Here is an 18,065-nt window from a genome sequence, read left to right on the forward strand (position 1 = left end):
GATGGAAAAAAGAACGGGAACCTGCCGAGCCATGCCGGGTGAGAGTACAACCTTAGCTTTAGCTATTCCTCAATATCCTCACGGCCACAGAGGTTTAATTGCGGCAGAGTGGTTTCTGGTGATTCTTCCTGACTTCTCTCTCTGAAATTCAAATATTGTTTTTTTTTTCAAAAAGGCCATATTGAAAGCTTAGAGTGAAAGGTTGTTAAAGGAAAAATTAAACTCGTGATATTCTCTCTTGGTTGAATATTATTTTTCATGTGTTATCATAGACTGTATATAAACATGGACGTAGTCAACCATTGGTTTCTGAAGCAGACTATTGAGGGCCATCGGTGGCGGTCACCATATTGGAAATGCTGTCTAAGACTAGCTTTTGGGCAACCTAATAAAATGCAAAGAGTTAAAGCTGAGGTGGGACATGGGCCTGAACGCCGGTCAGATGAGCCACGTCCCTTATTATGAATAACTCTTGGCCTTAACATTTGCAGTCAGCCTCAAGTGGACACTCGAGGAACTGAAGGTTTTTGCACTGCTGCATTGGCTTTATTTTTCAACACCGGTTGTCTGTTATCTGTATTCCATGAGTTGCTTTCTTTGGAGTCTTCCCAGTTTGACTATTACCTGCTTATCCCACAATGACTTAGTAAAACAGAAAAATAAATTACCTGTTTGTTTTTTTCTGACCCTACTAGGAGTAGGTTTAGATAAATGGCCTTCAACTTCATTGTCCGATCCACTGTAACAAACCCTCAGGTTGCATATTAATATTTTAAGAGGCACTCAACATGTCAGTTCATGTTTATTTTAGCACTGCAAAGCCTTCACTTGCTGTCACCATTGGAACAATCAAATGTTATCCACAATTGTATTCTTCTTCTTGAGCATCATCCTTCTAAAATAACCTTACCTAACAACATATCGTGGTAAGTCATCTCAAGCAAACAATGTTTTCAAATAAATGAAAACATTATGCTACCGTATAAAGCAGACTGTGTGTGTTGAACCATGTGGAGGGTAGAGACGATGAGCTAAATTAAGCACAGTGGGAACATTTTATCAACTTGTTTACATTATTTAAAATGCTCGCATGACGATTAAATCCTGAAGAGAAAATTACAGAAACCAGGCCATGAATTAACTAAAACAACAAGCGGTAATATGCATCTGGTTCACTGCAATGAATTGAAATACCACTACAGGGTTTACTTCATGCATATGCAATATCATCTGGTGACCCAGTGTACTATTAATATTAGAATGATTAAACCCAGGATTATTGTTTGCACCTGGGGCCACTTTGAGGACCCATACAAATCCCATTTCCATGGCTTCTTGTTCCTATCAGTGTGATTCACTGAAATGTTCCGCCTGTCTAGTGTAATACAGAAGATAAGTTGATTTAAGGCTTTTAAAGCTTCCCAGTTTTCTACAATATTTATTTGAAATACTCCAGGTATCAAAAGAAGGATGTTTTTTAAAAAGGTTGCCTGAAGTGTTGTGACTGGCTTTGCTTTTTATTTGCAACAACCTCTACTTTCTATTTTAGTGCAATATTGTGGAAACCAACAAGGAACAAAGACAACATTTTGAGAAAGAGAGAAAAACCACAGTGGGAAGCCACTCCAAGCTATTTTGTCTGTTGCACACAATGTTTTAGGTTTTTTGGTGAAATGTTCAGTTGTCTTTTCTTCAGACAGTCTCTGAAAAATGATTGCATTATATGTTAAGGCTTCAGAAAGTTTTACATCTCATTATTGCTGAAAGCTTCATTATCATGGTTTACATATTTAAAATACATAAACCTTAATGCAGTGTTTGTAAAATGACGTCAGGTTACATACAGTATACAAGTAGAACTATTATATCCAACCTGCTTGTTTGTTCATATTTTATTCTGTGTGTACGGCCATGCGACATTTGTGTTCTTAAAAAAGCCTGAAATGTTTCCAACAAGCCTCGTCCACCTTACGACTTCTTGATACTTATCTGAGTGGAAATTCTGTCAACTGTTTAAGTACACTGAACCTTGTTAGCCAATGACAACCCACCAATAAAAGTGGATGCATTTGCACATACTGTATTGCCTAAAAGCTTCTTCTCTGTTTTTTTCCTTCTTCCCTCTGATCCAGCTGCTGATGCAGAGATTCAGGCAGGAGCAGCTCATGGTTATTTTACTCTGATATGCAGAACATGCTCAGTTAATGGCTGCTTCCGATACCTTTTAGTGCTTGTATAACTTGAAGGACATGTTTTTGTACTGAACGAACTGAAGCTTTTTTGGACTTCTTTTTATTACCATCCATCATAATATGATGATTCCTCTGTGCCACAGTGGGTTATGCCCATGGTGTTTAAAGCCCTGTGAAGCAGGATGTTCAATCCCACTGGGCAGATACCTTCAATGCCATTGTCCATCAAATGGACTTTGCGCTTTTCTAGTCTTCTGACTACTCAAAGCACCTTTGCACCACTGGTCACACCTACCCATACATACACTGATGGCAGAGGCTGCCATGTATATTGTCCATCAGTATCAATGAATCCATACATTCACATTCCCATGCCGCTGATGAAGCAGCGGTTAAGTGTCTTTCCCAAGGAAACATTGGACATTTGCCTGCATTTGAACCCTCGACCCGACAGTAGCTCAGTCTGTGGGGACTTGGGTTGGGAACCGGAGGGTCGCCGGTTCAAGTCCCGGTGTGGACCAAATATGGAAGTTGGTCTGGTAGCTGGAGAGGTGCCAGATCACTTCCTGAGCACTGCCGAGGTGCCCTTGAGCAAGGCACCAAACCCCCTCCCCACCACCAGCTCAGGAGCGCCCGCTGTGGGCAGCTCCGTCACTCTGACATCTCTCCATTAGTGCATGTCCATAGGATCCTGTTTGTGTGTATATTTCAGCCTATATGTGTGTTGCATGACTACAGAGTGTAAAAACTGAAATTTCCCCTTGCTTGGGATCAATAAAGTAAATCTTAATCTTATTCTAAATCTTAGTTGAGAGACAACCTACAGTACCACTGAGCCGAAGCCGGCCCACCTAACCACTCAAAAATGGTTCCTACTTGCTCAGTATCTGAGTATTACAACAGTCATACAAAACAAACTTTGGAACATCTAGCCTGGGATCGAGCAGCTCAGTGCTCTTTAGAGAACAAGAAAAGGAAAGAAAAACAAACTGTTAACTCGGCTGGATTTGGCTTGCTACTTGGAACACACAGCAACACATTGGTAAAATCCTGCCCAAACAAAGACTTGCCAGTTAGCTGTGTTAATACGTCTCTCAAGCCGAGTGTGAGTGGACAGGCCTTCCTCTGGTGATTCATGTGCCCTCCACACTGAGTCTGGTGACCTTGTTTGCTGAAACATTTGAGGTTTGAGAGTTGCGCCAAAGCACAAGGGGTGGCAGTTGTTCAAGGTATTTCGGACTCTTGCTATACATCTTCAACAGAGTCGTGAGACCTGTGTATAAAGTGTTGGCCCTGTCTTTTGCAGGGAGGACAATGTGGCATTGATAGAGTATTTTATTTCTCACATTTTGGTGATGTATTTATGTCTCCCTCCCTCCATGTGCTCTATGTTGAGAAGGCTGAATGGTGTCTAAACATTCTGAGCTGTGTGGCTGTTTTTTCATTGCTGAAAAATGAATCAGATGAGCCAGTTGATATTTAAACTTTCCACAACTCTACATTTCTAATTGCATGGTTGTTGTTGTTTTTTGGCAATCCCCTTCTAATTCTAAGATAAACCCTTATCTTCTTCCTTTTCATATTGCTAGGCTCCTACTTTTGTGTGCCTTCTTTTTTTAACACTTCTACAGTGTTAAGCATCAGTTCAGCTCTTATGCAAGATATGTCACCAACCCTCTTATTCCTTAGTGGTATGGGTTATAAAAACATGAATTCTCCTATAGGTAAACTTGTGTGACAGGTTTCTGAGTGGCACTAGAAAATACTTGTGAATACTGAGGTCTAGGGTTTTTGATGGCTTTATGTCAGACATCTCAACCACCACTTTCTAAAATAGCAGCAAAGATGGCGGAGTGCAGCGTTTATTCCGGCTGACTTGTGATCAGTCAGTCAGGTTTGTGACATGTTGTATTGTACCATTCAGCCCCTTTGCCCTCTGCTGTGTGGCCCAAGAATGGAGCAGACCTCATCTTCCATAGGGCCACTTAAATGATAAATAGAACCCTTAAAACATATTGTATTTTCGATATTGGCACATAACCAACAACCATGCTTTTGCCAATTCATTATCGCCAAAAGGTGTGGTGAGTTGAGCCATTCACCGTCATCTTGTCTCTCCATAGGGCGAGATTACAATCACCAACAAATTCTGAGTCTAAATGGCTCTTTATGCTCATTAGTTTGGGTGTGGCCTCTAGTTTGGCTTGACAGCACCGAGCAGGTATTCTTGTCATATAGTGTTTACATTTTGCTCTCATTTGCAATCTGTATTTGCATCTAGTGAGCTGACACAAAGCAGAAGCACATTTAATGCACTATATTCAATGAGCTCATGGTAACATGCATGGCTTCCCCGAATTAATTAGAAGAAGGCAACACTAAAGACTCTTGGCAAATTAGTGTCATTACTGAAGAGAATTACGGTGTAATGATCAGTGCCTCGTACTCCGGACAGGCGAAAGAAGAATGTGTAAAACTGATGTGGTTAAAGCTACTGTGAAAAATAAAAAGGTCAAAGGAAAGTCTGCTAGAGCTCAGAGCTGGTCATGCTCAATGAAAAGCTGAATGCGGTGGACAATTGGAATTCAGTTTGTTATTTTCAACCTAAAAGTCTGATCCCCATGCTGTTGGGAAAACCCATGCCCTGCAACCCTGTTCAGAAAGGTGTGGAATAAAAAGGAAAGTATGAAGTTAGGTGCCGTGGGAGTATCTGACCTTGAAGAGGCGCAGGATGTTGGCAACCATGATTGACACGGAGCTGGCAGATGCACCGATCACTCCCACCACTCTCTCCGGCTTAGTGATGATGGGCGGACCTCCGCTGAGACACTTGACATCAGTAGAGTCTTTCTCAATCAGCGCCTGAACAAATGTCAGAGACTGCTCCAGAGCGTGGGTGTCCCTGGAGCAGGTGTCCAGGATCCGCGCCCCCAGTGTGATATTGGGCAGCAGCTCATTGTCATTATTGATACGATCCAGGGCAAATAACATGGCCTCCAGCCTATGGATCCCTTTCTCCTTCTTCAGCTCCCCGCAGGCTTTACCATCGTTCCCCCTCGCATGTACCGGGAACAGCCCGCCCAAAGATATGTCGCCATCGATGCGTATTGAATTGAGGTGCGTGTGGCCTGGCATTTTGGGTTTGGCTGCAGATGCAATCAAGAAATAACAAGCCAGTGGCAACAGCCAGCAGCAGACACCTCTGTGGCAGCCAATCCAGGCTCCCTCAAAGCCTCCTCGTAGTGTCATAATGCAGGGCTAAATCTGCATCCAAGTACCAATTCAAGTCCTTTGAAAGTGAAAGAGATGTGCACACATACACGCGCACACACATACAAATGTCCTGGAGGTGAGTTTTCAGAGCGCAGGCGTCTTCAGAAGTCTCTTCTCATGGTTTCAAGCTCTGACACAAACTCTGCAATAATAATAATAATGCAGCCTTGCTCTGTTTATCTCTTGTTATATCTCTATAATATCTCTTTATATATACTCTCTGTTTTTCACTCTTTACAGGCAGCTGTGAGTGGTGGCTTCATCCAGCAACTTGCAGTGCAGGTCAAGCTGAGATGGCAGTCTACAGAAAGTGTTCTAATAAGGTAAGATCAAAGGTGTTCGCCTCTCTTCTCGGCTTCTCCACAATCACTCTGGTGTTTTTAGCTCTTCTCCTGGTCCGAGTGGGTTCCACAGCAGAAACCTGCAGAAAGATAGGAGAACTGTAAGATTCCAGGGACACGACAAAAGTGGAACTTCTTTTATACAAAGCAGGGAAACGAAAGATAAAATTGAATTGAATGTTGTGTTTATGCAGGCGGGGATTTGCCTTGGGTAAGTCTCCAACGCAGAATAATACCTGGACCTAGCTCTCTGCACAGGAAATCTGTTCTGTGTTGCACCCATGCCTCAACTGCTTTCAGAGCACTGCAATGAATTATTTCTATGTGCCTTGAGCATAACTGATTCGCTGCTGCTTGGCACCGCTCCATAGCCTTCATAACCCCACACTGCTCTGCTCATGTAGAGCCTCTCAAGAGTGTTTCAGCAAAAGGTTATGAAATATAGCGCTCAATTAGTAACACCAGATTCTGATAATCAAAGAAACAATATTCTTCGAGCGTTGAACACATCTGCTCTTTGCATATCTTCGCCCCCGTTGTCTGTACTAGCCTTTAAATCAACAGTGATTCTCTGTGCACGTGTGTGTGTGTGTGTGTGTGTGTGTGTGTGTGTGTGTGTGTGTGTGTGTGTGTGTGTGTGTGTGTGTGTGTGTGTGTGTGTGTGTGTGTGTGTGTGTGTGTGTGTGTGTGTGTGTGTGTGTGTGTGTTCTCAAAAGATGGTTGGCTTCCTTTGACAGTGGCAGGCTAAAGGAACGGTGAATCTGCACACAGTAGGAGAGGCCTGCAGCTCGCCCCCTCTGTCCGTCTCTCTCTCTTTCAATAGACCATCACAGACACACATATCTGTCAGGCTTTTACTTCACGCTGCTTTTGTGTGCTAACATACAACCTCCCGCTGTGGCCTGTAACAGAGGACACAAAGGACATAAACCTCGTCCAGGGTCAGAAAGTTGTGCTGGACTGCTGTGGAGAAGTGATTTTCTTTTCAGGATTTTTTTCATAAAACATTGTAAAACGTTTTTCCGCTCATCCCATGACATGATCACTAAACCATGTAATTTAAACAAACTGTATGCTATGCTGCTGGGGCTAAATCCAAAGATAGAGTTTTTTATATTACAAAGTAGAGTAGGATCATGGGAATTGTAGTCTTCATGTATGAACATCCAGAACTGTGGAAAAGAATCTCTCTGACTCAGTCAAAAGGCACATTTAAGGACAACATAGTGCATTAAAGATGTATTTGTGTTATGTAACGTCATTCTAATGAAGTAGGGAACACTTTGCTGACTTCCTGCCACACTTTCTGACGCATCATCTTGTGTTTCCTGTGATTCCCAGGAAGAGAGGCAACTAAATAAAGCATCGCCTAACCTTGAATGAAATTACGGATTGTATGGATTTTAGAAAAAGCTGAAGGCGATTGGGATACTGTAAGTTCTAAACTCAACAAAATGTGGCAATGCAGGTCTAATTTATTTTAGACATTTAAGGGGAAATGTACATTTCATATCGTAAAGGGGTTGTTAAGACTGTTTGCCAAAACTCATGAATTAAAGACAGCTTTGCAGTCTTTCGCCTTGTTTCACTTTAGACATAAAATCAAAGAGTAGAGACGCCCCTTCTTTAACACTGCACAGTGGCCTCTCTCGTGCTGTTTCTCCCACCCTGCTGGGAAACGAAAGGAGATATTTATATCATCCTTCAGAGATCACCCCCTAAAACACAGCATCCATAATGGATGAAGGCCTACCAGTCACTGCAAGGCATCTCCTTCTGGGGGGAAAGCCTAGAGATGAAAAAAGAGGACTGTGGCTAAGAAGGCATGGCTGTTTGTAAAAGACTATGAAAGAGACAGACGGAAGAAAGAGAAACTGATGCATGTGCTCAAAGGGATGCATGGGTAATGATGATGGAGCGACACCTGCTTTTTAACCAACATTACCTTAGCAGAAGGAAAATGCTCCAATGTCATTTGCTCAAGAGAACTTAATGTTTTACTTTGAAAAGATTTGCAGCACCTCAAAATAGCTTTTCATAAAAAACAAACATTCTCTTTGGGGACATTGGTAATAATGTTGTCAGGAGATTTTAAAGGAATTCATGATTGAAGTTGAGTTTTAGGCAAGATATTAGCTACTTAAATCAAATCACGCTTCCTCTTCAATATTTTGATCATAAACTAATAAAACCGAAAGGGCTTATAATGAAGGTGCACTCATTGGGATGCTTGACAACACTTTGGCGATTGAGACAGGGTGTAAGAAGAAGCCCTGACACCTCAGAGATGAAGTCCTGCCTCCGGAGATCTTTTTAAAGGGGTGGACAGGAGTGGCCCCTCGCTGTCATCACTCTGTGAAACACTGCCTGCACAGTGGCAGCTCCACCAGATGTTTAGTCATGAGACCCAGATGGGCAGAGCAGATAAACATCAGCTGTCTGCAGAGAGACGGAGTTGGGGGAAATTGCAGCATCCACGCCGTCTCCCTTCTTATCCCCTCACTGCGCTGAGGGGGACTCAGGCTTCCTCTGCACTCGACCACAGTCCCCTGCTGCTGTTTGTACTGACACTGTTGGCTCACAGAGCTAGAGGCTTTAATCCACTGAGGAGTTCACTAAAATAAAGTACATTTATGTAATGGATTCAACTTTTGAATATACTTTTTACAGATTTGTACAAAACGTATGAGATAAATGGGCTTTTTTTTTTAAATCCATACCTTGTTGATGTTTGACATGGTTTAGTGAATGACAGACAATTATCACTGTTCAATTATCATGATTTGTTTTTTTTCAACAATAACAAAAAATGTTTCTAGTTTCCAGCAATTGCAGCGTATTTGCTGCACAAGTTTTCATTTCATAAAAGGCTCTGTTTCAGCACTCTCAGCTAACATTTTAATTGACTTCAGTTTACTTTTTTTTTTTTTTGGAAGCATGGAAAAGTTTAATACCCACTTGGGAGATGCTGTTGGGGATCTCACTAAGTATCGCAGGAGTAGTAAAAGATAAAACACTAAACTGAAGGGACAGATAAGAAGCGCCCCTGAAACGGTTCAAATGAGCACACGTCTTTTCATCCATGATCAAAGATGGCTGAGAGCAATTTTTAACTCTTGAATCAGCCTTTGGCTACTGGCCAGCCACCAACAAGGCAGAGAGACAGGGGAAGAAAAACCATAGCCACACGGCTTCTGAGGCAGCTCTGCTAAACACAAGCAACTAAGGACATTTTCTGTTTTTTACAGCATGAACACCATCTTTTGAATCAGTATTAACTTAGGTAGCAGCAGAATAATGTCTTGAATACTCACGAAAGCTGGGCATACCTTGGCCCTTTCTGAATTGTCACAGTTCAGTAGTCAGTACGTACTTTTCAGTAGGGAGTTTCAGTATACTGAACTTTCGTGGTCATTCAGTAGGCATTTTTTGGGTCCACCTCAGTATACTGAACATTTCAGTATGGACACTAACTTCCGGGTTTCATGCAGTATGGATCGGATGCGTGCTTTCAGGAAATGAATTGTATTTTACCACCCACAATGCTGTGCGAAATTAAACGTAAATCGTCACGTCACGTCTGCCTCCAAATCAAAACAAACGAGCGTGGATTAATTGAATCCATTTTTAATCTAGAGTTAAAGTCCCGACTGAAATCGCTACTTTTAATTAACAACAGAAAATATAACAAATGTCTGCATTATTATAAAACATTTCCCCCTCTATTTAAATAATTAATAATAATGATCACTATTTAAATGCGTCTTTATTGGTTTATTTTATATTCTGTATATTACTGTCTTTCATTTGTACTTTTCTTTATGTAGCCTACTGTATGTTATTTAGTTATTTAATCTGCCTTTTACTTGATTTACATTGTGATATCGTTTTTTGTTTACCTGACTGTATATGTGCATTACTCTTCTTGAATAAAGCTAAACAAAAAAAACAAAAAAAACAAGTGAATGCGGCCGGTTCGGGTAACGTAAATGACGTCACTTCCATACTGAATGAATCAGATGAAGTAGGAACAAATATCTGCCTACTGTGCGCGCCTACTGAATAGTAGGTACTAAACAGTATACAGCACGGATAATAGGTACTGCCTACTGACAGATTGAGTAGGTGCTTGGCAATTCGGATACAGCGACTGTGATTTCAGCCTGATTTGACCGGGTTATAGAGTCTCATGATTGAGCATTGTTAGTTCTGCAGTATACATGAAGGCACACCTGCTGATCACGGCTCAATCTGCTGCTACCGACCGGTCAGATTAGTTTCTGGCATGTTTGATACACTTCCACAGTGAGAGCAGAGCCACGAGCTGTATCTATGACTTTTTTCAGACAGCATTGAAAGCACCATGGCAACAGTAGGCATTGGCAGGTAATGGGTGCTGACCTCCAGCTGCTAGGGGATACTTTTTTTGTGATTTAGCTTGCTAGTTAGCATTTGTTTGTTGGTGTGCAGTGTGAGAGCGCGGTATGGTTATTGTCAGTGTTTGTATTTGAGCCGTGCGTATGAGTCAACTGAAATACAGAGATCCAACTTGAACTCCCATTTGTGGGACTTTTCATAGAAAACTTTACTGATGCTGAATGCTCAATCACCATCCAATTCGTACAGTGTGAGCACATAAATCTTGAGCTTTAGTCGTGTGTCATTAACAATTCAGTCGCACAGGGTGAGCTCCACCACGACATTTTAAAAATGATACACTGTAATTGCAAGCCAAGTGTCACAACAGGAATTTCAATGAGGACTGCAGCTTTAAAACTTGAAACCCAAGCAACAAACAATGTGTAAAGACAGGTTAAAAAACGGTGTGTGAGTGATTTCTTTTGAGAAATACTGACAAAAAATCTGTGCGGTACTGCGACTTCTATACTTTTAAGTCATGTTTTGATGTTTAATTCATTCTCTCAGCTCTGAATAAGCGCCTCAGGAATGCAGCAGGACACACCCATCATTCTACATCCTGTCGTCTCTGCAGAGCCTCACATTGACATGCGTCCCGCTAATAGGTCTGTCAGGGTGCAGCTGGGACTGTCTGACAGTGATGTCCTAATCCGACAGGGAACTGCTGTTTGGGCCGTTATGCTTCGGCAGAGGAGCTACTTAGGCCCAAAAGACCAATATGATCACAGTGGAGAATGGAGATAAAGACCACAGGGCTGAGAGTGTTACGCTGCCTGCATGGCTGTCTGCTGGTCTGCTAGAATGCATAAATGGTCTGTGTAGCTTTGGATTAGTTACACATACTTACTTCATGTTCACTCAGTGCACAAATGACATGATATGGTTTTGAATTGAAAGGACTGGCTGCTGTGTTACTTCACCTGCATGCTGGGGATGCAGAGAGAGTAGACATTTTTGCAGTAAGTTCTTGATTCTGTGTTACATTAACCGTCATTTTTACATTTTGTTCCAGCATTCCATCAGAGGACAAAAAAAATATAAGCCACGTTTTTTTTTTCTCTGATATAAGGCAGTTTCTTCTGACATACAGTACAATAGAAAGAAAGGCTTTATATTAATGATATCAAACTGACAACTCTGACTGTTGTTTTGAGATGGTAGAGGAAGATGGAGAAAAATACCCTGCCCCCAATGCCAAGGAGAGTAGCGTCTGATTCTATTCAAGCAGTGAGTCACTGGTTTTGGTGTCTGAGAATAATGCAGCTTATTTACCTCTCTATGTGTTGTGGCAGGGGATGATGTAAGCAGCTCTACTGAACATAAGGAACAGTTTGGAGGAACATGTTTACATGTGCAAATGACATGTCTGGATGTAAGATGGTGGTGGTGGTGGAGGCTTCTGTGACATCAATTTGATTTATAACAATCCTCTATATTTTGTAACTACGACTCCCTTGCCGCTTTTGGAGATGCCACAAGAAAGTATGTTTCCATGGATTCAGTAAGTTAGCTATGGGCTATATTTAGAGCCGGTTTCTTTTGTCTCTTTTAAGCCTTTATTTGTTTCATTTTTTGAATTATCCCCTTTAAATAGCCAAATTAGGTAACAATAATTTCTGTTTGCATTGCGCTCAGGGATGAACTGAAGAAAACCACTGGATCACTTTGATACCCAAGTTAACTTAGAAACATTCATAGAGATTTTGGGGTTAATAAGAAGTCTACCTTTTTTCTCTGAATGTTGGGTTTTAAACTTGAGAGGGAGTGCACATTTAGTGCAAATTGAAACAATCGAACCAGCTTGATTACATTTTATTATTTTGTCTTTAGCCCCCCTGCTGTCCCTTTTAAATGCTTCTGTGCCGCAGAGTTTGAATATCAATATGGAAGAAAGATCTCACATGCAACATGCTGTAGTTTTCTTAGAGAGTACGTAAACAACCTTCGTGGCCAGTGCGTCACAAATCACTGAGGATGACACATGTTCCGCGTCACACTAATTCTTTGTAAAATGTCTGTTGTACGGTGAGTAAGAATAAAGGATGGAAAAAAATAAATAAAACATGAGGTTGCGGGGCCATGGAAAGCGCTTTAAAAGAAATGGAAAGCGAAGGGAGTGTGAGCGAAGCTTCATTACATGCATTGTAACTCTATAGATGAGGCTATCTGCATTCATCCCATCTCCATGGCAGACACCAGACATCCACCTCACAGCTAATTCCTCTTCTCTCCATCACCCTCTTCCCTCTCTCCAGGACACCGTCCATTAACTGGCTCCACCAGAGCTGCAGATATTAGAGCCCATTCATATTTGCTCATTAACACTTTCTTTATGCAGAAATGAAGATTCCATTAACACACAGCCTGTGTGACTGCCCAGGGCTAACAGGGACGATGACTCACGAGTTCTGTGGAGACGCCAAACAGTTAAAATGCAGGATGGTCCAAAAAACTCTTTAAGGAGGTCATAGAGGCATAAAAATGATATTAAAGATGGATCAAGATTTGTGTGTCAGTGTGTGTTTAAACAGCACAACTCAAATCTGGTTGTGTCTTTCTTGAAAGTTAAATGTGCTTCAGGTTTCCTTCTCTTTTTTGGAAACTAACACATCTATCAATAGCTGTGGTCTTGCAAAAAACAATAATAAACACAATATACCCTGTTTAAAGTAATATCCCCCTCCCAGCTGGAGCTCCTTTATTGCCTCTGCAGATCAGCTTGACAGAAATGAATCCCAGGACTGAACAGTTTTTCTTTTTCGGACGCAGCATTGCAGCACTTGTACAGATGTACAAGTACAGATGTACATGTACAGATAGCGATTCCCTTGCTTTTTCCCCTTTATGCAGTTTTAAAGCATGCCTCCCCTCCTCTGAATGTATGTGTAATGTGAATTATTCATGCCTCAATCCTTCAAGGATCCGCCAACACATATGTGTAATTATTGGTTGAAGAATTGCTGGGGTGGAGTACTGCTGTTGTTTCCCTTTTCTTTTTTGATTCAAGACAGATTTTTTTTTTTTGAGGGGGAGAGAGATAACAAAATGTTTGTTCAAGAGGCAGTGAAGCAATGAACAAGAGGCACAGGCTGAGGCTTTGTGTGTGTCCCACTTTGCCTGAACTAATTTTTCATGTCGGTCTACAGTTTGCAACATGAACACACAAAAGCACCCTTCGAGCTCTGCTGTTTGGGAGACGGGCGCCGCAGTTTGTAGAAGTGCTTAAATCACCATGTCCTGAATGTGCCAAATGAGGCACACTTACGGAGTGGACAGCATAAAGATTCAGCTGCGATGTGCAGCTTTTTTTATTCACAACAAATGCTAAACAAGCGCAAGAATCAACTGACCAATATATATGTTATTAAATGTAGCTATATTGGGTTATTGAAAATATTGAGGGCCTGATTCACTAAAGGAGTGCGCAGCTTTTGCCCCTGCAAAATCCGTACAAATAAGTTTAAAAGACAGTCTAATTCATAAAACCCAAAAGGTTAATTGCACCTGTAACTGCGCTGTGGAGCAAACGGCATCTCTCTGCGTTGGTGCTGTTTGCGTGTATTTGATTGAGCCATAATGCATTAATTTGGAGAAATATCATCCCTCCTCTATGCAAATTGGCTTCATTGCAAAAAACGTCTGATTCACATCCCAGCAGCCATGCACAGTTAAAGTTAAAAATAACCCCCTGCTGGGACTAGGTGGTAACTGCAGCGCAGTATTTACAAACTTTACGCACAAACTTTTCAGTGATCAGGAAAACAATTCTGCCTCTGTATGTTTTAATACATTATCTATAAATAAAGTCTGCAATTATTACTTTGACATCACTATTATTAATATAATACCTCACCATCTTTATTTGGACAAAATTGAGCTTCGTATTCTTGAGAGTGCAGCTCCATGCAGAGTAAGATTTCTCTCCACATTCAGATGAAAAACAAGAGCAAACTGCTCTGAATAATACAACTTTCATCACCAGCACTATAGGCTTTCTGAATTAGACCTTGAGACGGATGAAGTGCAATTTTTGGAGCTTTTAGTGGACGCAATTAATTCTTAGTGAATCAGGCCCTAAGTCACTTATAATTTGGTGTTATTTGCTTAATGTTGTGTCGGAAAATAGATCTACCAGTCAAAATTGCATTAGTACAATATCTACAGTAGATAAAGAACATTGGACAGTTTCTCACTGTTGCTCCACATGTTGGCATTTCATTTGCCATGGTTCCCATCCATATGAGAATGAATGCAGCAGATCGAACTGAATTACTGTGTCCTACAATCAATAAACTGGTGTCATGCGTGTGGAGATGAAAGACTGGAGAGACCAGAATCACTCTTGGAGTCCAAGTAATTGTAAGGAAAGAAATGTTAATTTAAATCTCAAAATAAGAGATTGCTTTAAGACTATTAGGAATATTTTGGAAGCGAATAACCATTCTAGTGTTGGCTTTCATCTTTTAATTACATCTCAGCCAGTGGAGTTTGTACACAAAGCAGAAATACGTTTTCTTTGTTTGGAGAAACAACAAAGCTCTACGTTTCTTTCAAGCTTGATTACAGGAATGACACTTTTCTTGTGCCTGCTTCACAGAAATCACCTGCATGCAGAAAGTGGCAGCTGCCATGTAAAGCCCTCTCTGAATCCAATAAATCTCTCCCCAAGAGCAGCACCCTAATAGTCAAGTAATAGTGGGCTAACAGAGCTGAGCACATTTCAGAGATGGCTCTGTCACAGAAAGCGCACGCTCCGACTGCACCTCCCTTGGTGATGACAATTGGGGGGCAAAGAAGACATATTTGCGAGGAATCACACATTTCAAATCATGTATCCAGCTTCTAAGAATATCCCGGGTTTATCTGTGCTCCCGGAGACAGAAGCTATGAATACTGCATCCCACTGGTTTCTGCCACCCTGTCAAAGAGGGTTTCAATGTTGAGGCACGCCTGAATAGATAAAGTGGAATTTTTATCATGAGAACACCACCATTCATTTCGATTCTGTGTTCCCTTTACATACAGCGGAGGAGAGCTGACTATTCCTGACAGACTCGAAGGTAGCATTATATTTGAACACATAAAAGAAGAACGGGAACACTACGAGAGCCCTAACATCTTACCAGAGACCTCAAAACAGCACATGACGGTCTCCCCATGACAAAGTCCTAGTTTAAAAGGTGGAGAGAGTGCTCAACAGGGGAAACCAGAGCAGGAGGGAGTCTGTTCACAGCACCTGTGTGTGTTTCAGGTGCTACAACTTCACTGGTTATTTTTGACTCTTTCACTCCCGAGGTCTGGTAAAAGCAGGCTAACTGAATTCCATCCATCCAGAGAGGCACTGCTCTGCACCCCTGCCATCATTTGAACACCTGGACCGCATTGTCACTGGTGCCGTCATTGGTGGAAATAATCATACATCACTTTTCCTGGGAGCATAGTTGGAGCCCCAAACCCACACTAGCAAAATGCTGCTATTGCGCCAAATGAATGTGGTTTCCACCCCATTTCCATTTGGCTCACAAAAATGGCGCTTGGCGTCTGTCAAGGACAGACACAGTTACTTGTGAAGCAAACAATGACAAACTGGTTAATGCATTTCACATGGTCGAATTCAAATGAGGAACAATTATCTTTGCAAAGATCTTCAACTTGCACAAAGAAAATGTACAATTTGCATCATTCTTAGCTGCCTGTTGCTTTAAAAGCAGTGCTACATTTAAATACGTCCCCTGAGATATTTAATGCAACTTGTTCCCTGCAGACAAGTGTTCCAGCAGTTTTAACAACACAACCTGCCACTGTTTCATAATTTTGTCAATCAGCTACCTGCCATTTTGACCTCTTAGTGGCTTTCTCCAACCCTGTCACTACACAGCATGCGGCGTGCTGGCGAGGCCAAATGGAGCACTCCCTGAGTGATTTGAATGAGTGTCAGGAGGTCACAGCAGCAGGGCCCTAATAACATGTTTCTGTCCCACAGAACAGAAAGACACACTGACATTCGTGTTTCATTCGTCCTCTGTACATTGCTCAGCTCAACTCTTGACAATTTCAAATCTGTGTGCAGACTCTGTTGAATACATTTCTTTTTACAGCTGTATGAATCGGTTTTACTGTTGTCTTTTTCTTCAGTTTCATCTATTCAAGTGATTTTCATGGTTTTTACAGTTCATTCTTACCTAGTTTTTTATTTTACAGTTTCTAAAACGCTTTGTTTTCAGCTGTGTGTTGGGATGTAACCTTTCCTGCAAAACTAAGCGCCCCTCGGGGAACAATAAAATTAAGGATGTATGCGGGTCAGTGAGTTACACAGAAATGTGACTGTACCGGACAACTGTACTGGAAGAAGTAGTGGCTGGAGAAGGCTAAAGGGATTTATAGTCCAAAGAGAGAAAGTTAAATACAAATAAACAATATTATAATCGAGCCCATGGCTCAAGTTTTTGAACCGAATATATTGCTCAAGTGTCTTCACACGGAACTCATCTGCAACTGGAAATGAATTTGAAGAAAATACACATTTCACTCTACTTTACCCTACAAACATAGAGAACATTCTTGTCATGTCAGAGTTGCAAAGTGTTCTTACATATCGTACTAGCAAAACATGCACTGACAAATTAGATTCTTCTTCAGTGTATGCTTGCAACTTTCAGGTCAGCAAGGATTTTTATGTCTCTGCCTTGGCTGATATGACTTATTTAAATGTATTGTTTTGCATATTCAGCAAAGTAACTAACCAATCATTGTTTAAGTAGTCGATATTTAGGCTGTATCTGATTTAGAAGGTGTGAAGGTGGCCCCAATCTAATTTGAAAAGTTTGGATTCCATGTGACTTGTTCTGTTCAAACTCATTAATAAAATATTTTTTGCCAGAAGTGTGAACGTAATCTTATTATCTTCAGGAAAAAAAACTAAAGCAAAGTTTCCCACAAGCTAACTTTTCCCTTAGCCAGGCCTTTATCTTTTGCTAACCTTTACCAAGTGGTTTTGTAGCCTAGACTGAGACACAAGCTAGATGCAAACTGCAGTCTCTAGTGTCCGATGTAATTGTTAGCCACCATCCATCAAGAAAGCATCCTAATAAGTATGAGATGAAAGTACAAAGCAAATTATAAACTACCAAAAAAATCCCCGAGCATTACTCATGCAGACTTTGTATCACATTTAAAACAAAGAGGGAAAAGCCTTTAGTGGTTAATGTAATCAAGGAAACACGGTTGCACTCAATTAGCGTTGTTGATTTACACCATGCACAAAATGATGAAAACCTGCAGATCTTTTCCACAATCAGTTATCTTTGATCATGGTTCTTTTGACAAGGTGGTTTCTCATATCTCGTTGTTTTGTTGTCCAGTATTTCATTGGTGCTCTTTGTTGGTAGATTGAAGTTGAGCTCGTGGCGTTTCTGGCCAAACACTCTTTGGCACTTCCGAGCTCATATCAAAGGTCCCTGTCAACATCCCAACCACTATCAGGCACACTCACTTCCTCCCGCTGTCATCTCTCCTTTTTTGTGCTATCATTACTTTAAAAACTAGCCCAGCTTGCTTAATACTATCTGCCAACACTAAAAACTCTGCACTACTTTGCCATTCATCCCTTCTTAGAGGGATCTATCCAGCTTCAAAGGAAGCCCAGCCAGCCTTTGGTCTGATGACATGGATTTAATCCCCAGACTAAAGATTTTATAAAAGTTATTTTTTTTGTCTTGTCATATGTGCATGCTGGGCAGCTTGAGTGTGGCTGAAAGGAACACGTTATGAACATGCCAAGAGGAGGGGAACTGAAAGATAGAAACAGGAACACAGACAGTAAATCAAAGGGTATTAGGGT

The 18,065-nt window shown here is 41.3% G+C and overlaps 1 protein-coding gene across 1 annotated transcript in view; it reads right to left on the minus strand.

Annotated features, from left to right (window-relative positions):
• The window catches only part of LOC132989745 (metabotropic glutamate receptor 4-like), a 177,313-nt gene that overhangs the window by 121,477 nt on the left and 37,771 nt on the right, over nt 1–18,065 (minus strand). Inside the window, exon 2 of the mRNA XM_061057563.1 lies at nt 4,908–5,886. Coding sequence (XP_060913546.1) covers nt 4,908–5,441 — 534 coding nt within the window. The 5' untranslated portion in view covers nt 5,442–5,886. The remainder of the gene's footprint in view (nt 1–4,907; nt 5,887–18,065) is intronic.

This window comes from Labrus mixtus, chromosome 15, assembly GCF_963584025.1.
Source record: "Labrus mixtus chromosome 15, fLabMix1.1, whole genome shotgun sequence".
Lineage (NCBI taxonomy): Eukaryota > Metazoa > Chordata > Actinopteri > Labriformes > Labridae > Labrus > Labrus mixtus.